The sequence below is a fragment of the Acipenser ruthenus genome, chromosome 9, assembly GCF_902713425.1.
Source record: "Acipenser ruthenus chromosome 9, fAciRut3.2 maternal haplotype, whole genome shotgun sequence".
NCBI classification, from domain to species: Eukaryota; Metazoa; Chordata; class Actinopteri; order Acipenseriformes; family Acipenseridae; genus Acipenser; species Acipenser ruthenus.
In genome coordinates, this window is record NC_081197.1 from 720,636 (window position 1) to 746,711 (window position 26,076).

General features: G+C 46.7%; 1 protein-coding gene across 2 annotated transcripts; it reads right to left on the reverse strand.

Moving 5' to 3' along the window:
* Positions 1 to 273: 273 nt before the first annotated feature.
* On the reverse strand, positions 274 to 25,721 carry LOC117972620 (PR domain zinc finger protein 15-like). Of its 2 annotated transcripts, none has more exons than XM_059030612.1 (26): positions 25,581 to 25,721; positions 23,842 to 23,881; positions 23,397 to 23,490; positions 22,150 to 22,306; positions 21,620 to 21,772; positions 20,522 to 20,624; positions 19,274 to 19,387; positions 18,972 to 19,067; positions 17,978 to 18,211; positions 17,040 to 17,181; positions 16,534 to 16,655; positions 16,266 to 16,360; positions 15,798 to 15,885; positions 15,476 to 15,643; positions 15,176 to 15,267; positions 14,343 to 14,474; positions 12,660 to 12,803; positions 11,756 to 11,919; positions 10,147 to 10,226; positions 9,478 to 9,597; positions 8,855 to 8,986; positions 7,770 to 7,853; positions 7,212 to 7,387; positions 5,516 to 5,599; positions 3,913 to 4,110; positions 274 to 3,227 (listed from the first exon to the last, which is right to left on the reverse strand). In XM_059030612.1, exons 2-26 carry the CDS (start codon positions 23,870 to 23,872, stop codon positions 2,709 to 2,711), a joined length of 3,522 nt encoding a protein of 1,173 aa, XP_058886595.1. In that variant the 5' UTR covers positions 23,873 to 23,881; positions 25,581 to 25,721; the 3' UTR covers positions 274 to 2,708. The 2 variants fall into 2 exon arrangements, with proteins under 2 accessions (XP_058886595.1, XP_058886596.1); XM_059030613.1 differs by having other exon boundaries at positions 3,085 to 3,227; positions 3,896 to 4,110.
* Positions 25,722 to 26,076: the final 355 nt, after the last annotated feature.

A 26,076-nucleotide genomic window follows, 5' to 3' on the forward strand; every position in this document is an offset into this window, starting at 1 on the left:
TGATCTCACAAAACTCGGTTCCGCCCACCAGCACATCTTTCATTGTAATTGGGCGGTTGAGCCGCCAGTCCCGGTTCTTGCCGACACACCTGTAGTAAAGAATTGTGGGATTTGGAGTTCGTCATATATTTGTATACTGTGCTCTTAATACAGTATGCTTTTAAATGGTCGTACATATCCATTTGAGAGTGACTTTCCTATTTTAAGGAAACGTCATGCTGGTGAAAAGTACAGCTGATGGTTTAAATGCCTGGAAAGAAAATCATGAATTAATTTAAACAACACTCAAATATATCAGTTGCATTATTATTATTATTATTATTATTATTATTATTGCAATTGTTTTTTCACTCTTCAGTTGTGCTTAACAATGACAGTATGGAATAATGATACAAATGTTTGAAATGTAATTTCTAGTGATTCTCAGTGCTGCTTTTCTAACCCTGGACTCGTTTCTCTCTCCTTTAGTTTTCCTGTATTCCCTGACAGTCACAGGACTCTGAAATGACTGTGCCTCAGTCGTAGGGTTCCCTTTTTCAGCCTGGTTTTAGAACACACAGCTGGTCAGGTTCTCACTGGTTAAGAGTTCCAGCACTTTGTGCTCTGCACACGTTCCAGCAAAGCTCTACAGTTTAATAGAGGCAGTCCTTTGTTGGTAACCCCATACACACAACACTTGCAACTCACATACGATAAAACATAAAACGAAATTAAAATCACGACAGGCGAGCATGAAAAAAAAGTCTTATATTTCAATAAAAAAAAAAATATATATCATTAAAAAAATCTAACCAAACCCATCACTGTCTCTAACAAAGCGTTCCCAAATAGAGGCAGTTGAAATCTTGCCCATTCCTTGTGCGCTCCTTCCATCTTCCAGACACACCCCCTGCACGCGGCTGTGCAAGGCCTGCACACAAAGCCTTCTTTTTCCGTGAAGCGCACCTTCCTGCAGAGCTCTGACTTCAAACTTTCATTTTATGGTCTTGCATGTTTTGCTTGATCCTTTGCATTTGTGTCGGTCTGAATAGATAACCTGAAGTCACTTTCCAGTGTAATATTGCATTCTTCACCTGGCACAGGTATTTACACCTTCACTAGAAGTGTGAGTAATTTAAACGTCATTATATTTCCAATTGAATTCCTACAGGGAGTGAAAGAACCAGGACAAACTTTCACATCTCTACAAGCTGAACTCATCATAAACAGACACTTATTTGAAAATGGGATCTTTCCCTCCCAGAATGAAGAGCCCCTCCTGTCTCTGAACAGCGGAGCAGCATTCAAGCGGTTTGGTTTTTCTGTTTATCTTTTTATGACCTAAACTTTATTTTCTGTTGACTCCTGTGAAGCCTGTTTAAGCTGCCACAGGGATAAAAGTGAATTTCATGTGTTACAGGGAATAGGAACCCACTGTAGTGTCCTGCGGGCAGCAGGGGGAATCCTAAAACATGTAAACACAGCAAATGAACCTGTAGTTTTGTGGCAGGATTCCCTTCAATAAAAGTGCAGCCCAAACCAGGTAAAAACTAAATGAGATCAACATGATGCAGTACTAATGAGAGGCAAGGGAATGATTTGTAAAACCTTATTGACATTACTGCATCAAACAAACAATATTCCAGAGGCTCAGAGAAGGAGATCAGAAGCAATGACTGCACACATCCTTCGTATGACTATCATTCATATATATAGTCCAAGTGCAGCCTGGTTGAGCAGAAGTGAACCGACACCACAAGGCTGTCTTGAAACACAAAGCGTTTACTGTTTCACTGATCAGGACACGTGGAGCTTTGTCTCTTCATTCTCACGCCCTCTTTAACACAGGAAGGTTATGCTGTGAAGTCTAGAACATCAGCATAGTGTGAGCATGTAGCTCCAGGCAGGGTCACGGAGCTCGTGCCCCACTGCATTCTGGTACTTGTAGTCCCGCAGCTCTTCATGCAAAACTGTCACAGTGATCCTGGAGCTACATCGTCTCCCAAGCACAGAAGGGCTGAGCCTTTTATATTTAGTGTTTCTAGAGCTATAGTTCCAATGTTCAACAGCAGAGATACGAGTCCAGATACTTCTGCCTGCTACTGGCTGCTGCTCAGAGCCTTTTGAGAAAGACGCCAAGCCAATTGCAACCATGCAGTCAAGACACAGGATACACTGTGCCTGCTTTCATTTACAAATCACACATGGTAGTTTGTTTTTTTTTGTTTAATGCTGCAACACAGAATAGGTGACGGCATCACATAAATGCATCCCTCCCTCCAAAACAAACACACCTAACAAGAATACAGTGGAGCTGAGAATGAGAAACCAGAGGCAGCGCGGTGCACTGATCCGCTTTCTTACAGGAAAAAAAATACAAGAAGAAAAAGACAGGGCAGATTTCTTAAGCCACCGTTTTTCTGTTTGCTGTTTTTAATGTCAAGTCATCTCATAGCTGCATGTATAACCGCAATGCGGCACTGGGGCCAAGGAACGCGGATATCCCACAATGCCACGCACCTCCGCGGGCTACACTGCCTTAATATCCACCTCCCCTGCAATGTGTTCTGTTTTGTGTTTGATTCTTTTTTGTTCATGATATCCTTTTTGTTTTCTCAAGCCCGGCTACAGCACTCCTCCCAAGCAGCAGCAGCAGCAGCAGCAGCAGCAGCACTCCCATCATTACAGAATTCTGGTTCGAGGGCGGGTTGAAAGAATGCAGCAGCTGATCAGTAACCGTACATCTGCTGCTGTTGCTGCTGCTGCTGCTCCCCCTCCTCCTGGCCCTGCTCCTGCACAGGCACCTCCTGCTCGGCCTGCTGGCCCCCCGCCCCGTCCCCCTGCTGCTGCTGGGGCTGCAGCCCGTCGGTGGGGCTGCCCTCGGAGGGGGTGAGTGGCCTCCAGGCGAGGGCCGGGTTGGTGATGGGGTTCACAAAGGTGGCCAGGTTGATGAAGTGGGCGACGGACTGCGCCGGGGCCCCGGGCCCCTGCACCGAGGGGAGCTGCAGGTCAGCGGGCCGGTTGAGCAGCGTGGCCGAGCCGCTGACCGCGTCGAAGGTCACCGTCAGGATGGAGCTGTCCAGGGCGAGCTGCGGGTCGCCAGGGCTCAGGTGGCTGACTGCTACAGGCTGCAGGCTGGTGAACTGCCCTCCCGCCGCGGTGGTGATGGGGGTGACCGAGATGCTGGTCAGCCCCATGGAGCTGGAGGGGGCGGCCGTCACACTGGGGTCCGCCATGGTCACCACCACCTGCCGAAAATAAAAGCAAACCACATTAGAACAGAGAAAGAGAGGAGCACTGGGGCCCTGTTAAACTGACAGCCCTGGAGACGGTACAATCCTCTGTGTCTATTCTCTGTACAAAGATACATTCCTGTCATTTTAGAGCTTGAAAAAAAATCTACAAACAACTTGGCATTTATGAGAAACCTTAGAATTACTGGTGGCACTTTAGCTTAGGGATCCGTTCCACAATCTATACGTGATAACGATTAGAAATAATACAGCTGAATTATGACACACTTTTGAAATGGTTATTTGCTGTAACGTGATACGAATGTTATAATATACTGTACAGTAGTGTGCACGTTTATCAGAACACCTCACGATCTGTCATTTAAATATATACCTACCTGCAGGAAAACCTCTGGGTGTGAGAATTAATGTTCGGTCACTAATCAGTGATACAGAAACAACAGGCACTCGTGCTTTCATTAGGCATCTTAAACAACTTCTAAAAGTCTCATGCATTTTATCATGTGTGGCTACGTGTTCCTTTTCTCTTCCTATTTTAAATGAATTGCATGTGATTCATTTGCCTATGTTTTCCCCCGCTGTTCCGTTCCAGTGGTTTGATTTGATAAGCACGACAGAAGCAATGGGGTGCTGTAATGAATGTACACTCTGCTGTATATTACCCAGGCCAGCCCCTGACCTGCTGAATGCTCTGCACTGCAGAGCTGGTCTCGTCTCCCAGGCTCCCTGTGAACTCCACCTCCTTGTCTGTGTACCCGCTGTAGGCAGGCTGCTCCCCCTCCTCCCCGGCAGAGCTTTTCCGCTTCTTCTTCGCTGGCCTGGGAGTCCTCGCCGGCTTCTCCCCCGGCAGGTCAGCCTCGTCCAGGGCCAGCTGCGGCTAGACAGCGGGGAGGAAGCAGAGCTTTCATTTTATATTGCTCATTTCAGCATTGTGAAGCAGCCTGTTGTTTAAAAACAGCTCCAAGACACTGTAATGAGATCTATCCATAAAGAAGAGAGTTACTAATTCTCAGAGCTATTCTCCAAATTGTCATTCGAGCAATTGTTTTTTTTTAAATGAGTAAGAAACAACTTAATACTTTATTCCAGCCCCTAAAATAAAAGTCTCAGTTTATTTCTGGTTGGGTAACTTTATTGGCTGCATTTCTCCTTTCTGAAAGGATCATGCTAATGACAAATTGGAGGAAACAGCTTTGAGAATGTAGCCCTATTATTAGTACTACTACTGTACATTATTCAATCTGTCATCTCATACTGAGGAAGCATTCGTACAGATTCAGCAGCAGATCACAGTGAACTGCTCAAGCTCTTGAAGGCAGTCTTGTTTTGTATAGATTCAGCAGTAGATCAGATTGAACTGCTCAAGCTCTTGAAGGCAGTCTTGTTTTGTATAGATTCAACAGTAGATCAGATTGAACTGCTCAAGCTCTTGAAGGCAGTCTTGTTTTGTATAGATTCAACAGTAGATCAGATTGAACTGCTCAAGCTCTTGAAGGCAGTCTTGTTTTGTATAGATTCAGCAGTAGATCAGATTGAACTGCTCAAGCTCTTGAAGGCAGTCTTGTTTTGTATAGATTCAGCAGCAGATCAGATTGAACTGCTCAAGCTCTTGAAGGCAGTCTTGTTTTGTATAGATTCAGCAGTAGATCAGATTGAACTGCTCAAGCTCTTGAAGGCAGTCTTGTTTTGTATAGATTCAGCAGCAGGTCAGATTGAACTGCTCAAGCTCTTGAAGGCAGTCTTGTTTTGTATAGATTCAGCAGCAGATCAGATTGAACTGCTCAAGCTCTTGAAGGCAGTCTTGTTTTGTATAGATTCAGCAGCAGATCAGATTGAACTGCTCAGGCTCTTGAAGGCAGTCTTGTTTTCCCTAAACTCTGCAATTCTGTTTGCATGCTTTTCAGTGGAATAACACTGTAATGAATAGAGAGCACCAGTGACCATGCAAGTATACACTGTGGAGCTGGATTGGGATTGCATCAGCCAGATAGGTGGGTGATGCAATCCAGGATGATTTCCCCAGGGCTGTAGTGCTCTAAGCCCTTAGCGTTCACTATGACCAGCTCCTAATGCCCAAAGGAAAGAGATGATGCAGCGATGGAAATAAGACTCCTATTGCAGAGCAGTTTCACCCATTCCAGGTTTTAATACAAGCCTGATTAGCCCCAGTGTACAGGGAACAAGCTCAGGTGTGTCTAGTTAAACTCGAGAATGGATCAAACGGCTGTGCAGTGGGGTTCTTCTTTCGATCCCTGTTATGAGACGCTCCAGACAGCACGTACCTGCACAATGCTAATAGTGGAGGCATCAATGGTGCTGCCTTCATGTAGCTCATCCTCAAAGTCATCGATCCTCACGGATATGATCTGCATGTAGAAGAAACAACCATCAGCACCCTGCATGCAGATCTGCATTGCATGGGAGGAGTGCACTGGGTGGGGGGAGTGCTCTACTGTACATATGCACACGAAGGCATTAGCCAGACACACTTCTTATGCTTGTGCTTGTTCTTTATCAGTAATAGAAGCTGTTTGTTTCGAGTCATGGTCAATGATCCACTTTTCCCAAATACAGCGCAGCAATGTAAAACAACCACATGAAGGCTTTAGCTGAAAACAACAAGCTTGGTTAAGCAGAGAGCGGTCGAAGACCAGGGGTTTAGCCAACCTTCCAGTCCAGGTCTTTGTTCCAACCATAGCGTCAATTATTAACCCTTTCAGTCTTTCTTTTTGTCAAGCTGAAGAATAAACTCTTTTATTGAGTATTTTTTTGACATCTATTTCTCCACTAGCTCAGACTGGGACCGAGGAGTCCCGTGAGGTTCCAGCGTGATTTCTACACTACATCAGACTGGGACCGAGGAGTCCCGTGAGGTTCCAGCGTGATTTCTACACTACATCAGACTGGGACCTAGGAGTCCCGTGAGGTTCCAGCGTGATTTCTACACTACATCAGACTGGGACGGAAGGGTTCCCGTGAGGTTCCAGCGTGATTTCTACACTACATCAGACTGGGACCGAGGAGTCCCGTGAGGTTCCAGTGTGATTTCTACACTACATCAGACTGGGACCGAGGAGTCCCGTGAGGTTCCAGCGTGATTTCTACACTACATCAGACTGGGACCTAGGAGTCCCGTGAGCTTCCAGTGTGCTTTCTACACTACATCAGACTGGGACCTAGGAGTCCCGTGAGGTTGCAATGTGATTTCTCCACTAGCTCAGTCTGGGACCTAGGAGTCCCGTCAGGTTGCAATGCGATTTCTCCACTAGCTCAGACTGGGACCTAGGAGTCCCGTGAGGTTCCAGCATGATTTCTCCACTAGCTCAGACTGGGACCTAGGAGTCCCGTGAGGTTCCAGCTTGATTTCTACACTACATCAGACTGGGACCTAGGAGTCCCGTGAGGTTCCAGTGTGATTTCTACACTAGTTCAGACTGGGACCTAGGAGTCCCGTGAGGTTCCAGTGTGATTTCCGGTGGCACATGTTAACATACAGCACTAAGATAAGGAGGGACCTTCAGGTCCTGCCATGACTGACAGGGTTAGAAACCAGTTAAAAACTCTGACCGGACCCCTAACCACTTCAATGCTTTATTGGATCTATTAACCCTGCAGTGGACAGTCCATACTGGAGCAGAGCTGCCTCCCCTGTCAGGACCCCCACTGTTGGGCTCAGCTCACTTCAGGATGCTTGCGTCTCATGTGCTGGTTCATGGAGGCTCGGGTGGGTTAGGGTTAGGGTTAGGGTCCCCTATCAGGACCCCCGGTGTCGGGCTCAGCTCACCTCAGTGTGCTTGCGTCTCATGTGCTGGTTCACGGAGGCTCTGGTGGGTTAGGGTTAGGGTCCCCTATCAGGACCCCCGGTGTCGGGCTCAGCTCACCTCAGTGTGCTTGCGTCTCATGTGCTGGTTCACGGAGGCTCTGGTGGGTTAGGGTTAGGGTCCCCTATCAGGACCCCCGGTGTCGGGTTCAGCTCACCTCAGGGTGCTTGCGTCTCATGTGCCGGTTCATGGAGGCTCTGGTGGACACCTTCGTCCCACACAGGTGGCAGCTCTGTGCCTCCACCTTCTCGTGAGTCAGCTGGACGTGTTTCTGCAACATGTACTCGGTGACGTACTTCTTATCACACACTGAGCACGTCCAGGTCTTACCAACTGTGAGAGACACAAAGACAAACACAAACAAATACATAAATAAAAGCGTTAGAGCAGCTTTGTTTTACCAGAAGGATGTATCAGCAGTATTTCATCATCATTTACAAATGTTAAAGCATGTGTGTGTGTCTGTCTGTGGTCATGCTTGGGAACCAGATTTAATCCCGCAGTCTGCAGCTAAAAAACCATAAACTTAAGTATGCAAAAAAAAAAAAAAAAAAAAAAAAAGGAGGATTAAAGATGTCAACGGTACTAAACTCTGTGGTGTTTTGAATACAAGCTGTTGTGTGAGCGAATGTTATACTGGAGGGCTGGTGTTCACCCCTCCTTCACTTCACCTGCAGAATATTTTAAAAAGGTTTCAAACAAACCAAGAACACACCTGTGTGAATCAGTTTGTGTGTTTCCATGGTGTTCCTCTCGCTAAACGTCTTTCCACACAGCTCACACATGAAATCTTTGATTCCTAGGAGAGGAAATACAGCATCAGTGTAATCAATCAATCACTCCCCCCGCTCTCCCGATTCCTCTCATCTCTGCATGGAAAGTACTTTATTAAATAAAGGAGTACGCAGCAATCCATGCAGAGCTCATGAATGAGAAACAGAGCACAGCTCAATCCATGCAGAGCTCATGAATGAGAAACAGTGCACAGCTCAATCCATGCAGAGCTCATGAATGAGAAACAGAGCACAGCTCAATCCATGCAGAGCTCATGAATGAGAAACAGAGCACAGCTCAATCCATGCAGAGCTCATGAATGAGAAACAGAGCACAGCTCAATCCATGCAGAGCTCATGAATGAGAAACAGAGCACAGCTCAATCCATGCAGAGCTCATGAATGAGAAACAGTGCACAGCTCAATCCATGCAGAGCTCATGAATGAGAAACAGTGCACAGCTCAATCCATGCAGAGCTCATGAATGAGAAACAGAGCACAGCTCAATCCATGCAGAGCTCATGAATGAGAAACAGAGCTCAGCTCAATCCATGCAGAGCTCATGAATGAGAAACAGAGCACAGCTCAATCCATGCAGAGCTCATGAATGAGAAACAGAGCACAGCTCAATCCATGCAGAGCTCATGAATGAGAAACAGTGCACAGCTCAATCCATGCAGAGTTCATGAATGAGAAACAGTGCACAGATGTTTCTGCCCATCTCCCATCCTCTCTCAGCTCATTCACATTGAGACAAAGCCACTGCCAGCCCTGGTCCGACACGAGCTGATGTACCACTTAGCCCAGGAAACTAGAGCTGCCCTGACACTGTGCCCAGGAAACTAGAGCCGCCCTGACACTGTGCCCAGGAAACTAGAGCCGCCATGACACTGTGCCCAGGAAACTAGAGCTGCCCTGACACTGTGCCCAGGAAACTAGAGCCGAACTGACACTGCTAGCCCATGAAGAGCAGAGCGGACTGCCCTGATGCAGACTGTCACGAGAGACCCTGGGATCAGCTCCTCACCAGTGTGTCTCTTGTAGTGCTTCAGCATGTTGACCTTCTGTGCGAATTTGCGGCTGCATTCTTTACACTCGTACTCCTTAATGCCCTTGTGCAGCTTCATGTGGTGACGCAGTGCGTGCTTCGTCTTCATTCCTGGTAGAAGAGGAGAGAACGACACAGAGAAATTATATTTTCTTTGCATAATAATATCCAGACGGTGGAGAAACTGAAATGTTCACATGAACAGCCACATCTGAAATAAGCCTTTGTGTGTGGAGGGGTGCGAGCTGCTGAAGGACGCCACACTGTGCTCCATTGCATGCAGCGTTCGAATGAAGGAAGGTGCTGACGTTGACGTCGGCACATCAACACTCCTCTACTGGCCACAATGTCCACACCTGCACAGTATCTAGTGTCTGCCTTTTGTTTTAAAAACTAGACTAGCTCTTAAGCAAACAGATAGGGTATACCAGGCAAGGAAAGAAGACTCCCGTTTTCCTGGTTTTGAGTTTAATAAGACACACCTGAGCTTGTTAGCTATACACACTGTGGCTGATCAAGCTCTTAGTGAATCCGGGAATGGGTGAAAGTGAGTCTTGTTTCCTTCCCTGGTATACTGTGCTAGGAGTTGTTTCCGCAGGTACCTTTCCCGCACTCCGCACACAGGTAATCTCGGATGTTGTCGTGGACCCTCAGGTGCTCCTTCAGCATGTCTTTCCTAGCAAAGGACTTCCCACACCGATCACAACCATGGCTCTTCACACCTAGCGAGAACAAGAGGGTCAATCAATCAATATATCAACCAATTAATATATCAGTCAACCAATCAATATATCAACCAATCAATATATCAGTCAACCAATCAATATATCAGTCACAGCCATGGCTCTTCACACCTAGCAAGAACAAGAGGGTCAATCAATCAATATATCAACCAATCAATATATCAGTCAATCAATATCAATCCCAGTAATGGCTCTTCACACCTAGCGAGAATAAGAGGGTCAATCAATCAATATATCAACCAATCAATATATAAGTCAACCAATCAATATATCAACCAATCAATATATCAGTCAATCAATCAATATATAATTGAATCAATATCAATCCCAGTAATGGCTCTTCACACCTAGCGAGAACAAGAGGGTCAATCAATCAATACATCAACCAATCAATATATCAGTCAACCAATCAATATATCAGTCAATCAATAACAATCACAGCCATGGCTCTTCACACCTAGCGTCAATCAATCACAACAGTACAAATGTTATTTATAAATCTATTTTACGAAGCGTGTTTAAACCTACCTGTGTGTATAATTTTGTGTCTTTCCAGGTTGCCAATGCTGTTAAATATCCTCCCACAGATTTCACATGGATGAATATACCTGAAACGATAAGCACACTTTCACAGAACTTGCGGTGTTACATTCTGTTTATTTCAGTTTTCTGATCACTAAACTGCAGTGACACAAGCTTCCTCTCACCTTGAAACCTGCCAGCAATGATGTCACTCTCTCAGCCACATAGGAATGATCCTGAAACTGCAGAGCAGGGTTTCCCAATGAAACTGCAGTGTGTTCAACAGGAGCTCCTGAGAGCAGGGCAGTGTGCCTTTAAACTGTGTAGAGACTTCAGAGCAGGGTTTCCCAATGAAACTGCAGTGTGTTCAACAGGAGCTCCTGAGAGCAGGGCAGTGTGTCTTTAAACTGTGTAGAGACTTCAGAGCAGGGTTTCCCAATGAAACTGCAGTGTGTTCAACAGGAGCTCCTGAGAGCAGGGCAGTGTGCCTTTAAACTGTGTAGAGACTTCAGAGCAGGGTTTCCCAATGAAACTGCAGTGTGTTCAACAGGAGCTCCTGAGAGCAGGGCAGTGTGTCTTTAAACTGTGTAGAGACTTCAGAGCAGGGTTTCCCAATGAAACTGCAGTGTGTTCAACAGGAGCTCCTGAGAGCAGGGCAGTGTGCCTTTAAACTGTGTAGAGACTTCACAGCAGGGTTTCCCAATGAAACTGCAGTGTGTTCAACAGGAGCTCCTGAGAGCAGGGCAGTGTGCCTTTAAACTGTGTAGAGACTTCACAGCAGGGTTTCCCAGTGAAACTGCAGTGTGTTCAACAGGAGCTCCTGAGAGCGGGGCAGTGTGCCTTTAAACTGTGTAGAGACTTCACAGCAGGGTTTCCCAATGAAACTGCAGTGTGTTCAACAGGAGCTCCTGACAGCAGGGCAGTGTGCCTTTAAACTGTGTAGAGACTGCAGAGCAGGGTTTCCCAATGAAACTGCAGTGTGTTCAACAGGAGCTCCTGAGAGCAGGGCAGTGTGTCTTTAAACTGTGTAGAGACTTCAGAGCAGGGTTTCCCAAGCCTGGTCTGGGTACCCACTGTATCTACTGGTTTTCATTCCAACAGAGCTATCAATTACTTATTTGAACCCTTAATTGAACTATTCATTAGCTTAAGACCTTTCTTTAATTTGTTCAGCTTTTAAACAATTGGAGATTTCAAGTTAACTATATAATTGTATAAGTAACTTGAAACCAGCAACTGTATAGGAGCTGAGAACAATTAAAAACGTCTAATTAAAGAACATTATTAGTTCAATGAAGTAACTGAGAGCTCAGTTGGAATGACAGCCAGAAGACTCAGTGGGTCCCCAGGACCAGGGTCGGGAAGCCCTGCTTTACAGCATGTGGGATCATATTTCAGCACGTGACATGGGTCCATGCACTGTATGTAAATGTGTTCCTCCATAGAACCAATGCCTTAACTAAAATCTCATCACAATTGCAAAGAATGCCCTTAATCATGTTTCGCCCAATTACAAAGAATGCTGTAGTCCAGTGTCCCCTCAACGGCATGTCTGGATTCCAGTGGAAGTGTGCCGCTGGTAAAGCAGGCGGTGGATTGAAGCCTGGCCCCTCACCTCTGCACGTTGGGGTCAGGCAGGTTCTCCCTGTGGATCACCATGTGCGCGTTGTAGGTGGCTTTCAGGGCGAAGCGGCGGTTGCAGATGTTACAGCCGTACCCCTTCTCCTTGTGCAGCTCCATGATGTGTCTCAGGTAATCCCTGCCTTTAGCGAAGGTCACCTAGGAGGACACGGGGCTCGGGTTACCACGGGACTTTAACACGGGATTCTTGCACTTTTCCCCCCATGCTTTCCCAGTGGTTATACTATGAATTTAACATGTATTGTTTTTAATATGCTTTACCAGACCTCTCTGTGCTTTACAAGACCTCTCTGTGCTTTACAATGCTTCCCTATGCTTTACCAGACCTCTCTGTGCGTTTCAATGCTTCCCTATGCTTTACCATCCCTCTCTGTGCTTTGCTATGCTTTTACTCTGGGAAACTTTTACAAGGGTTAAACTGACAACTGATTTCTAGAATAGATAGCATCACTTTTCTAAATGTGATTTTTCCCTGTACTTTGGTAGATTAGTTTATAATAAAAGACACAGAATAGAAGATCTTCTTGTTTTCCTGACTGATTTAACCCATTTGTCCTGTCGCCCCTCTTCGGGTTCTCTTCCTATTTTACTAGTAACAGGACCCTGCCTGCTGCCCTTAGAAGAATACGTGGGGTCAGGGGGTGTTCTAGTAACAGGACCCCGCCTGCTGCCCTTAGAAGAATACGTGGGGTCAGGGAGTGTTCTAGTAACTAACACAGGGAAGTGAGATTCTGGCTGGATACATGGGCTTCAGAGGAGTGATTAACGGACCGGTGAGAAGAGATTTTATTAAAACCTTGGTTGCACTAGTCTTTAATGGATCCAGGGTTACACAGAGAGAGAGAAGCAGGACCGAGAGGAGATTCACACACACACACCTGGCATCGCTTGCAGCTGTACTTGTGCAGCTCCATGTCATCCTCTCCATCCTCTTCCTCCGAATCTCCATCCTCATCCTCCACCGAGATCCCGATTTTACCGATGAACTCCTCCCTCTGATGCTCGTCCATCAAGGCAATGTCCTGGGTTAAAAAAAACAAACCACCTTTCAGACCCTGTAACTCTCCCCTCTCCCCAGTATACAACCAACACACAGCAATACTGAGCCTGTCATTGAACCCTTACACGAATGACAATGACAAGAAACGTCTACACTGAGGCTAACCATTCCCATCGGTGCTAACAACATGTCTTTAGCAGCTGGGCATGCAGAGCTGGGGCATGGTGCTGGTGCACAGCGTATGCAAAGTGGAATTACTTATTCAAGAGTTGCATTAACCAGCTTCCTTTATTCATTCTAAAAATCAGAAGTTACACACATATTGCTTAAGCACTATCATTAGACACAATAATGTAGCACCTAGTTCTAAACAGAAATGAAGTAGTGATGAATTCCCGAATCCTCTAGAAGCAGCACAGGCACGGCATGTCAGGAGAGGACTCAGGTCTGCTTCTCGAATGCACCTCCATGTGCTGCTGTTTATACTCTCTCTACACGGCTTTGCGTGCAAAGCGTAGCTGCTGGCTTATCCCTGTGTGTCAGCAACGTCTAGACCAGAGCACTCTTACTGGCACCAGGTCAGGTGAGGCCAGTTCTGTTCATTTTATAACCCAGGCAGTGAAACATTCCTCCCTGATTGCAGCAGCACACACTGCCCACACAGCAGCAGCACACACACTGCCCACACAGCAGCAGCACACACACTGCCCGCACAGCAGCAGCACACACACTGCCCGCACAGCAGCAGCACACACACTGCCCGCACAGCAGCAGCACACACACTGCCCGCACAGCAGCAGCACACACACTGCCCGCACAGCAGCAGCACACACACTGCCCGCACAGCAGCACACACACTGCCCGCACAGCAGCACACACACACTGCCCACACAGCAGCAGCACACACACTGCCCACACAGCAGCAGCACACACTGCCCGCACAGCAGCAGCACACACACTGCCCACACAGCAGCAGCACACACTGCGCACACAGCAGCAGCACACACACTGCCCACACAGCAGCAGCACACACTGCCCGCACAGCAGCAGCACACACTGCCCACACAGCAGCAGCACACACACTGCCCACACAGCAGCAGCACACACACTGCCCACACAGCAGCAGCACACACACTGCCCACACAGCAGCAGCACACACACTGCCCACACAGCAGCAGCACACACTGTGCACACAGCAGCAGCACACACTGCCCGCACAGCAGCAGCACACACTGTGCACACAGCAGCACACACTGCCCACACAGCAGCAGCACACACTCCCCGCACAGCAGCAGCAGCACACACTGCCCACACAGCAGCAGCACACACTGCCCACACAGCAGCACCACACACTGCCCGCACAGCAGCACACACTGCCCGCACAGCAGCAGCAGCACACACTGCCCGCACAGCAGCAGCACACACACTGCCCGCACAGCAGCAGCACAGCTGCTTCTCACTCACAGTTTTGTACTCTTTTCATGGACTCTTTCCTAACAGCAGTGTGACTCAGAAGCTTCCCCTGTCCCTGTGAAAGGAGCTCCAGAAAGAGCTTTGGTACCTTGAAATGCACGTGGATGTGGTCCCTCAGAACGTCGACCCGGTAGAACTTGCGTCCACAGATCTCACACGTGTACTTCTTATCTCCGTGAGTGAGGAGGTGCTTGTTCATGTTACTCCTGCACGAGAACACCTGCATGCAGGGAGGGAGGGAGAGAGGGTGTCACTGATGGAATCATTTCAAAACGTGCTCTAATGCAAAGAAATGTAACGTGAAATAGTCAAGAGATTAAAGGTGTTCAGCCCTGCGGAGTCTTTTCAGAAGCATTGTTTGCTGGAACAGGTAGTAAGCAAGGTAAGCAAAGCTCTAAACAGACACAATAGAGAATGATGGGTAACTCACAATGACATCAAATATTCCATTAACAATCCTGTTTGGAAGCGAGTACAAAGACAAATTAAAAATATGAGAGAAATTAAATAATTTTAGCACGAAACCACTCTGTACAGTCACTCACTCTCTGTACAGTCACACCCTGTACAGTCAGTCACTCCCTGTACAGTCAGTCCCTCCCTGTACAGTCAGTCACTCTCTGTACAGTCAGTCACTCCCTGTACAGTCAGTCACTCCCTGTACAGTCACTCCCTGTACAGTCACTCTCTGTACAGTCACTCACTCCCTGTACAGTCACTCACTCCCTGTACAGTCACTCACTCCCTGTACAGTCACTCCCTGTACAGTCACTCCCTGTACAGTCACTGCCGCTCTTCCGTGAAGTGATTGTCTTACTGCTCTCAGAAGGCTTGCTTTGTCTTTCCACTTGCTCCAGAAGAGCGCCTTAGACTGCTGAGTGAAGCCTGATAAAAACTCGTGACCTGAACGCCTCCTCTCACCTTTCCACATATGGGACAGGCAGATGGCTCCTTCCTGTATTTAGTCCCTTCCTCACCGTTAGCAAGGTCTTCCCTCTTCATGTGCTTCGGACCTAGAGATTGACCAGAGGAACAGAAGATTTTTTTACATGTCTCCAGCACGGTGCTTTCAGCAATGGATTACACCCAGCTCCAGCCCCAGCCCCAGCCCCAACCCCAGCTCCAGCCCCAGCCCCAGCCCAGCCCCAGCCCCAGCCCCAGCCCCATCACAACCCCAGCCCCAGCCCCAGCACCATCACAACCCCAGCCCCAGCTCCTCACCCACAATGTGCCTCCGCTGATGGTCCTGCATGACGTCCTTCCTGTAAAACATTTTGTTGCAGATCTCACAGGTGTACATCTTCTCTCCGTGCTTCTTCTTGTGCTTCGAGAGGTTGCTGTTTGTTGAGAAGAAGCGCGAGCAAATCTCACACTGGAATGTTTTATCATCTGGGAGAAGGGGAAGGAGAAGTTTAATGTTTTAAATTCTTTATTTTAAAAAATACATTTCTTCAAAATGTAGGCAGGTACGCCGTTTGAGCAAATACGTAGGTATTTCAAAAGGATACACATTTGCAAACTGTTACAGAAAGGAAGTGTTTACCTGTCCTGCAGTTGTGGAATTTGAGAGCGCTCTCCACCCTGAATGCCTTCTCACATGTGAGGCACCTGTACCTGTACTCCATGTCAATCTGATGGAAGCACAACACAACAAATCTCAGCATCAGACACCATGGAGAGCAGCAGTAGCTCCTGCTCTTCTGAAATACCTGAACCCTCTTCCAATATCATGACCACATGGGTAAAGCTCAGTGGTAGAACTCGAAGGGCTTCTTGTTTTGTCAAGCAAACTATCTAGATCTCTGAATGTCTAACCATAACCAAGTGAGCCACCAACCCAACTACCAAGGCATGCCACCCCCTGCCTCCCAATAACTTAACAAGTCTAGAACACACCCAGAATGATCATGATCATCGTCCAACCCTAGACCCTCACGTAATAGTATAGCAATCCTCTGTGAAAATGAACCCTAAAGGCCAGTCTGTAGGCTGAAGAGCACACCCAGCCCACCTCGTTCTTGCTGTGCTTGTATGAGATGTGCTGCTTCAGAGACTCCTTGCGGCTGAACAGCTTATCACACTCGTCACACTTGAAAAGTTTATCTCCTGCGGGAACAGAAAACAACAACAGGGTTTTGTAGTTTCTGATGCCTGATGATGCAGTCCGTGGCCTCTCTGCAGACCTCATGGCTGGTCTGGCTGGTTCACATTATCACTGTGCGTTGTGCTGTTCTAGATGAGCTCTCACACTGAGGTACGTATGAAAGGCCTGGCTTTACCGTGGGAGCGGATGTGGCGATTGAGGTTGCTGCTGTTCTGAAACACCTTGTTGCAGAGATTGCACTGATAAACCCTCTTGTGCTCCCCTGCCGACCTCATGAACCTCTTCCGAACTCCAGACCTGCACAAAACAAGCACAGCATTTACACATAACTCCAAACCCCACAGAGTGGTACTGACAACAAGCACAGCATTTACACATAACCCCAAACCCCTCAGAGTGGTACCAGATAGATATATTAGGGGTTTTAATCTTGACATTTTCTATTGCTCGACTAATCATCCAATCTATGATCGATTAATCACACCTGTTTGTTAGTGATAAGAAATTGCATTGAAAGACAGTTACAAGTAATACAAAGTATTGACAGAATGCCATTTACTGCACATGTTTTTATAATGCCAGGTAATGTTGAATGATCTTAGGAGTAGCTCCTTCACACTATGAATGATTGCATGTGTAAAGGGTGAAGCCAGCTGGCCCTGGTCTGGGAGTGGCCCTTACTTCCCAGCAGGCAGCATGGTGCGACTCATTCTCTGTAGCTTCCCTGGGACGGGTTCTGCTCCGGCCGCGAGGTCTTGCTGTTGAGGCTCCGGGGCTCCAGCTGTAATCATCTCCCCCACTGGGAGTGCGGGTACAGCATCAGCTTACAGGGAGACAGAGGGGTTCAATGAGCTTACTGCAAACAGAAACCACTGGGAGTGCGGGTACAGCATCAGCTTACAGGAAGACAGAGGGGTTCAATGAGCTTACTGAAAACAGAAACCACTGGGAGTGCGGGTACAGCATCAGCTTACAGGGAGACAGAGGGTTTCAATGAGCTTACTGCAGACAGAAACCACTGGGAGTGTGGGTACAGCATCAGCTTACAGGGAGACAGAGGGTTTCAATGAGCTTACTGCAGACAGAAACCACTGGACCTAGAAACTGCAGCTGGAAGATTGTTAGTGTTTGTATTAGGGGTGTGCTGACGCTCGTACTTGGAACTACCTTTAAGATGCGTTTAAAATATGCAGCTATTCAATAAAATCCATTACAAGAAATAAGAAAAGCTGTCCTTCCCTCACCTTTACAACTGAGCACCAATCAATGGAAGTTAACTTCCGCACTGAGTGTTTTAAAAGCCGAATGGTCCTCTCATCCAGGGTGATGACATTGTACTGAGGCTGTAAACTGACAATGATAATACTGGCAGTGTTTGTATGTGTGAATCTGTGCTTCTAAACTGACAATGATAATACTGGCAGTGTCTGTATGTGTGAATCTGTGCTTCTAAACTGACAATGATAATACTGGCAGTGTCTGTATGTGTGAATCTGTGTTTCTAAGACACTGCATGGGTCTCTAATGTGGAGTTGCCCTCAAAGGGAATTTCGAATGATTTCATTGGAGGATCCGATGTGTGTCTCTAAATCCTCAAGGACTCTTTTAAAGACACTAACCTGTGCTGTCCATCTGCTCTCCTAAAACCGGGATGGGGTCTGTTTTGGGAACTTTGGGCTTCCGTACTCTTCCTGGTTTGCGCTTGGGATCCGGAGGGGGCGTGGCGACACGGGGGATTACAGTAGGGTCAGGGGGCACCACTTCCGGTTCCTGTTCAAGAGGAGGAGGGGGCGGGGCCGCACTCATTGACTGACACGCCCCTTTCACCTCCTCCAGGTGGATCAATAGATGATCTGAAATCAAATACAAAAGAGGCCATTTGTAAAAATGCATGCTAGGTACAAGCTGTCTGAGCAACAGGTCCAGGGAACTAAACTAAACAAATAAATACAGTATCATCCATGATCTGTGGATACACCCGAGAATTCAACACCATGATAAATAAATGCAGTATCATCCATGATCTGTGGATACACCCGAGAATTCAACACCATGATAAATAAATACAGTATCATCCATGATCTGTGGATTCAGCTGAGAATTCAATACCATGATAAATAAATACAGTATCATCCATGATCTGTGGATACACCCGAGAATTCAACACCATGATAAATAAATACAGTATCATCCATGATCTGTGGATACAGCTGAGAATTCAATACCATGATAAATAAATACAGCATCATCCATGATCTGTGGATACACCCGAGAATTCAACACCATGATAAATAAATACAGTATCATCCATGATCTGTGGATTCAGCTGAGAATTCAATACCATCATAAATAAATACAGTATCATCCATGATCTGTGGATACACCCGAGAATTCAACACCATGATAAATAAATACAGTATCATCCATGATCTGTGGATACAGCTGAGAATTCAATACCTTGATAAATAAATGAGGTATCATACATGATATGTGGATTCAGCTGAGAATCCAGCGCTTTAATAAAATGTAGTGAATTCAGTCAAACTAGGACAGGGTTACGAAACAGCTGCATGTTGAGTCCTGTCATTCAGGTCATTATTTCATCTCCCTCACCCGTTAGAAGCTGTGGCTCCAGAAAGACTGCAGAGCAAACTTTACAAGTCCACTGACTGCACTCCACCGCCTGGGCGACACTGCTCTGGCCTCCAACTCAGAAAAAAAAACAAGAAAAGTGGGAATGAAAAAATATACAATTGTGGCAGTGTCATATTTTAACAGCTTCATGTTTTGAGGGCCGCAGTGTCACAGGATTGAACCTATGACCTGACGGGATACGCCCCAGTGTTCAGTCCTTCGAACCCCGTGGACTGGCACTCTGTGACACTAACAGGAAGCTCCCTCTCCCTCTCTCTCACCTGCAGGAGTCGGGACTCTGGAATCGGAAGCTGCTGCTTCAGGAGACCCCATGCCATGGTTCTTCAGAGCGTTCCCTCCCATCACTTCATACTTCGACGGGGAAGTGCTGACCACTAAGAAAAACACAACAGACAGCATTTCTTTTGTAAAGAGCAGAAATAAAAATAAACTAAATACAGAAATAAACAAATGATCCTTTTATATACACTGAGACAGATGTGGAAACAACTCCTGGAACAGTATACCAGGGATGGAAATCAGACTCCTATTGCACAGCAGTTTAACCCATTCCAGGTTTTACTACCAGCTTGATCAGCCCTCAGTGTATCGGTAAGAATCTCAGGTTTGTCTTATTAAACTCATAGTAAAACCAGGAATGGATCACAAACTGTTATGCAATGAGAGTCTCCATTTCCATCCCTGGTAAACTGATTTCTGCCAAGGCTGACAGTGATGCAATAATGGGTCGTTCTATGCCTCCAGGGTTAGTATTTCAGAATGTTACCAAATTAACTTGGCTTGCAAATTAGTTGGTCACACTAGAATCCACAAAATGGCAGACTTCAAGCGGTATTATTTTCAGTGATCTGGAATATCTGGAATAAACATCTGACAGCTTCCCCCATCTTCAAATACATTTCAAATGCTTTCGCTGACCAGACAGGGTTCACTGAGGACAGCTTCTCATTTGCAGTGGTGGTGAGAACAGTACAGAAAGGGAGACTTCGAGAGGTGGCATGTACAATACACTAGTTTCATTGAGCTCTATCATATATCATATCATAGGAGGCTGTGTGGTCCAGTGGTTAAAGAAAAGGACTTGTAACCAGGAGATCCCCGGTTCAAATCCCACCTCAGACACTGACTCATTGTGTGACCCTAAGCAAGTCACTTAACCTCCTTGTGCTCCGTCTTTCGGGTGAGACGTAGTTGTAAGTGACTCTGCAGCTGATGCATAGTTCACACACCCTAGTCTCTGTAAGTCGCCTTGGATAAAGGCGTCTGCTAAATAAACAAATAATAATATTGTACTGTACTGGGGTTTAGATATACCAGGACACCTTCAAAGATTATACCCGTGGGATCTTAAAGCAAAACTTACAAGAAACCGAGTCAAGAAAATAAGTGTTGTCTTCTAAGCTGCCTTGGAATTGTGATTGGGCATTTTGAAATAAATAGATAGAGCCTCACTTGAATGGCATGCTGTAGTAACTTTGGCATTCAAATTAAAAAGCGGAATGAATTACCGTCTGTTGGTGGAAAAGCGACTGGCTTCAGCACAGGCTTCTCCATCCTCTTTGCATAAAAAGCACCGTACCAGACCCGCAGCTCAGTCCCCGGCTGGATATCCTGCACATTAAATACACATGCTTTAATGAGACCCCGTCCCAGACCCGCAGCTCAGTCCCCGGCTGGATATCCTGCACATTAAATACACATGCTTTAATGAGACCCCGTCCCAGACCCGCAGCTCAGTCCCCGGCTGGATATCCTGCACATTAAATACACATGCTTTAATGAGACCCCGTCCCAGACCCGCAGCTCAGTCCCCGGCTGGATATCCTGCACATTAAATACACATGCTTTAATGAGACCCCGTCCCAGACCCGCAGCTCAGTCCCCGGCTGGATATCCTGCACATTAAATACACATGCTTTAATGAGACCCCGTCCCAGACCCGCAGCTCAGTCCCCGGCTGGATATCCTGCACATTAAATACACATGCTTTAAAGGAGACAGAGACTGTTGAGGGGTGGAATGGGTTACCTACACTAGCCATGCTGTATCACTGGAGTCCTTTAAGAATGGGTTACCTACACTAGCCATGCTGTATCACTGGAGTCCTTTAAGAATGGGTTACCTACACTAGCCATGCTGTATCACTGGAGTCCTTTAAGAATGGGTTACCTACACTAGCCATGCTGTATCACTGGAGTCCTTTAAGAATGGGTTACCTACACTAGCCATGCTGTATCACTGGAGTCCTTTAAGAATGGGCCTTTTCTCGCTCCTAAATTTTCTTTGTTCTTTTAAATTCTTCTTTTCTTAAAACTGAGCACCTTCATTTAAGAAGAGATTAGCCAAAAAATGTTTCTACATAATGCGTCACTTTCAGGGTATCAGTTCAGTAAGACACATATATACAAATATTTAAATCAAACCCAATTCTGTCCAGGTGCCGTATTCGTCAATGAAAAAAGAAAATTCTTAAGAAAAATTGTTGTGAATAGCAGTTCTTCTTAACTTTCTTCTTAAGTACAAGCAAAAGAATAATGTCATGCTTGGGAAGATTTTTCTTTTGAAGAATACGACCCCAGGTGCTCCTCAGTGACACCTCTGCTCACCTGGGAGGTGTTGAAATAGACATCACTGCCTTGCTGATAGGCCGTCAGGTTCTGGTGTTTGTAATCAGTGGCCGGCCTGACCAGCCCCATCCAGTTACAGTCGTCTTCATTACTGTAGTCAAAACAAACCACCAGGCCGTCCTTCTGGAACACCTGAAAAATGCATAGGAATTCTTGTAACAGCCAGCAGACAGGACGGGGGTCCCTGTGATAGTGTTAAACAGGTCTGCCAGGGGAGTCAAGGCTGGACCGCAATCCAAGGGCTTGGAAGTTTACATGGATCGGAGGTAACAGCCAGCAGACAGGACGGGGGTCCCTGTGATAGTGTTAAACAGGTCTGCCAGGGGAGTCAAGGCTGGACCTCGATCCAAGGGCTTGGAAGTTTACATGAATCAGAGGTAACAGCCAGCAGACAGGACGGGGGTCCCTGTGATAGTGTTAAACAGGTCTGCCAGGGGGAGTCAAGGGAGTACGTGAAACCAGACTAATATCTCTTTCCACACTGAAACTAAGCAGAGGATCAGCCCCACCTTCAAGGGGAACGGCACTTCTTCCTTGTCCAGTCCGGTCACTTTCTTCGCCTCGAATGGTCCGAACTGGGTGCGCTTCACCAGCTTAGCCAGAGCAAAGACCCCCTCTGCTCCATCCGCCAGCCTCCGGATCTGCAGGCTGTCCGGCAGAGATGACCTGTGAGAAGAAGCAAGGCTACAGTGATGATCACAGCTCTGCACCCTCCCCCCTGGATCTGCAGGCTGTCCAGCAGGGATGACCTGGGTGTGAAGCAAGGCTACAGTGATGATCACAGCTCTGCACCCTCCCCCCTGGATCTGCAGGCTGTCCAGCAGGGATGACCTGTGAGAAGAAGCAAGGCTACAGTGATGATCACAGCTCTGCACCCTCCCCCCTGGATCTGCAGGCTGTCCGGCAGGGATGACCTGGATGTGAAGCAAGGCTACAGTGATGATCACAGCTCTGCACCCTCCCCCCTGGATCTGCAGGCTGTCCGGCAGGGATGACCTGGATGTGAAGCAAGGCTACAGTGGTGATCACAGCTCTGCACCCTCCCCCCTGGACTTTAACCACTGGACCACACTGCCTCAATAATAGCATTGATTGACAAATAAATACATAATAATAGCACTGATTGATGAGGTTAATGAGCCGTCAGTCAGTGGATGCACACAGCTGGGCAGCAGCAGCAGCAGGATGAGGAGGATGTGGAGGGCTGCCTCAATCAAGGGCTGGAGAAATTAAACCCATTGATACAGGATAATGACAGTTCCAGCAGCAGCTTGAGTCAGCCTGCACACCGTTCTGATGAATGGATTCCTCTCCCAAGCCTCAGCAGGTGCAGCACTGCCCTGAACGAACCCATTCCTTTCAGCTCTCCAATCTGCTCCAGCAGTCCGCGCTGCTTTCCTGCAAGACTTTTTGGCAGCATTCCTGAAAATCCCAGTTTACTAACAGGAAACCGTGCAGCACGTGTGAATGGGTTTGACATTCGGATTCGGATTCTCTGCATGCTGTATTTGAGAAAGCAGAATGTCAAACACGATATAATCTAATATTTCCCATGTGTGTGTTCAGACTATGAGGCATTTGCTAGCTGGTGTAACACCAGTAGTATGCAGTGAACTTGAAGCCCCTTTTTGCAGTGCGTAGCATGCTGGTGGAATTGTTCCAATAGGCAAAGGCCCTCTGAGCTTCATCTGTGTCCAGGCATGTGTTTAACACGAGACCGGCCCCTCACTGTGACGTTCCTTGCCCCAACACTCACCTCGCTCTGCTCAGCACAAAGGAGTCTCTCACAGTCACGACGGGTCCCAGTTCTGGGCATTCGCTGTTATGATACTGCCCACAGTCCTCGCACCCTGGCACACGACACAAGACAGTGCATTGGAAACAACATACACGGCTCTGACTTGACTTTCCAGTCAAATGGCTGCTAAAACTGTGTGACAAGATTTCTGTTATAATAGGATAATAAGAGAAACGTCATTTATTATAGATTCCTCATGGACTTCTATTAAATATAAAAAGGGCTGTTTGGTTTACGGTCCGGTTACGTCACATGTCATGTGATGACCTCTGCACACAAGAGAAGAGGTTGTGGAGTTTTGAGAAATCCGAAACGCTTCGGGGTTTGATTTCTCATGCGTGATTTATCATCCCAGCTGCTGCGGGTGCATGAAGGGACAGTATATATTGTGTTTAATACTCACAAATAAATTCATCTGGTCCACCTTCAGCCATTCTGAAAACCTGAGGAAAAACAACAACAATGAAAAGCACAATGGATTTATATTGCTGCAGTCTGGACTGTGGATACTTCAGCCAGATGTATAAACTAGAAAGACACTCAGCCTTGAAGCGAAGGATAAAATCAGAAAGCTGACAGTGAGTCCAGTAGAGCACGTCACAGGAAGCCAGTCTCACTTAGGTTTTATCAACGCTACATTTTTTTTTAAATGCAATGTTTGTTCAATTGACAAATCTGAATCCAGCAAGAATGGATTCCGCGGGTCTGCCTGCAGCTCAGACAGGAGGCTCCCTGGAGGAGACTGGCTGCAGGTCTCTGGTGGGCATGTTCCACCTGCCACACAGAAGATGCACACACATACACCAATACAAAGAGTTTCACAAGCCATCAGAGTCACCAGCTTTCATAGAAACAGACATCCACTAAGCACTGTGTAACACTGCAAGCATGGGAAACACAACAAGGTGTTAGAGGAGCACAACATCATCATCATCATAATAATAATAATAATAATAATAATTTAAAATGCTTTTAGGAAAGGACACAGGCTTTCTGATTACCCGCCAAGTAAAACACACAGCACTGTTAACTGTTATAAGGGAGAGGTGAAGACAGTGAAAGCACTGGATCCCATTGTGCAGTTAATAAGTTATTTACAGAATAATACAGAACCCCACAGCTGGGTCTAATGTAATTGAATACACTGGAGAGAGGACACATAGGCACACTCGCGTGGAACGGAGACAACAATCGCATTGTTCTGTAATGGAAGGCTACATGAATTCTAGAACAGGCGGCAGAACGCAGTCAGGTGCAGCGGGTGGGCGTGTAACAATGTACAGACACAAGGCTTGTTGAAATCAGTATTAATAACGGGGTTTGGATCATCGCGTATTAAGCATACGGGTGACATTTGAATTAAACAAAACCCATTCAGACTGCTGGACAGTTAAGTATCAGGGTGGAATGAGAATGAAAAAGACTATACTGTGCATTCAGACAAGCGGGCGGCTGGAATCAACGCATCTCCCTCCATGTCGTTATTAAAAGATGTTTGAAGAGAGAAATATTGAGACACACAGATCAATGCACAGTGAAGCATCCCCGTGCATTAACACTGGAGTGGAGTGGGGCTGCACCGTTCTTAGAAAAAGCACGCAGAACTTCAATAAAGAGAATGTAAGGATTCACGCGGAAGTTTCTAACAGGTACGCTCACCCCCAGACCGTGTTTAGATGTATTAATTAACACACTGGGTTACAGCAGCAGGTCATTTTATATAATCACATGTCTACACGGCTGTGCGAGACACCTCCTCACGCCCCTGATCAATAACGACAATGGTCTGTTTATACGAAGCGGGGCGATGCCTTTCACAAACACCAAGCCGCACTGTGCAATGCAGACTGCGACCCAGTCATGACGGGATCCGGGATTCATTCGGATTCAAAATCCGCCCGGGTTTTGAATCCGATCTCAGCTCTGTCCGCAAGGCAAATGTAACAAAGAACAGTCGGCATGGCGGATGGACCGGAGACTGAAAAGCGCATCGGGAGCTGAACACAATGCATGCTGTATCCTCCTTCAATACCACCGATATTCACTCTAAAAACGCAACATGCAAATACATAACTACAGCACTAACGCACTGTTCGGAAAGTTACGTGCAAAAACAAGCCAGTGTTGAATTAGAACAGTTACCTGGTTTTCAACGACCAGAAATTAACTGAATCCTGACTCCGGGTTCCAATCCGCTCCGGAAACCGCGCAGGACCGGAAATAATGTGGAAGCGAGGTGATCTGGCAGTTGTAGTTTTTTTTAACCCGACCCCTGCTCTGCAGAGTTACTGTAGGAGACATATTAATGCTGAGAGCACGCCCCTTTCTTCTTTTATTCACGCTGCATGTTAAAAGAAGCAGAAACCATTTTCAAATGATCTGCCCGTTCTGATTTAGTATCGTAATGTATAAACACAGTCATCGTCTGTGCGTAGAGCATTAGGAGACTGCATCATATTATTAACCCTATGAAATAAGGATTTGGATAATTGATGCGCTATACAGCACGCACCTTTAGCACGGCGTGTTTGCGCTTTACCGTGCTTTTCTCGTGCTGCATTTAACAGTTTAACCCGGCTTCCCGATTGCCATGTTTATTAACGTGCTTTCAATGTGCTTTTATATGGGGCACTTTTAA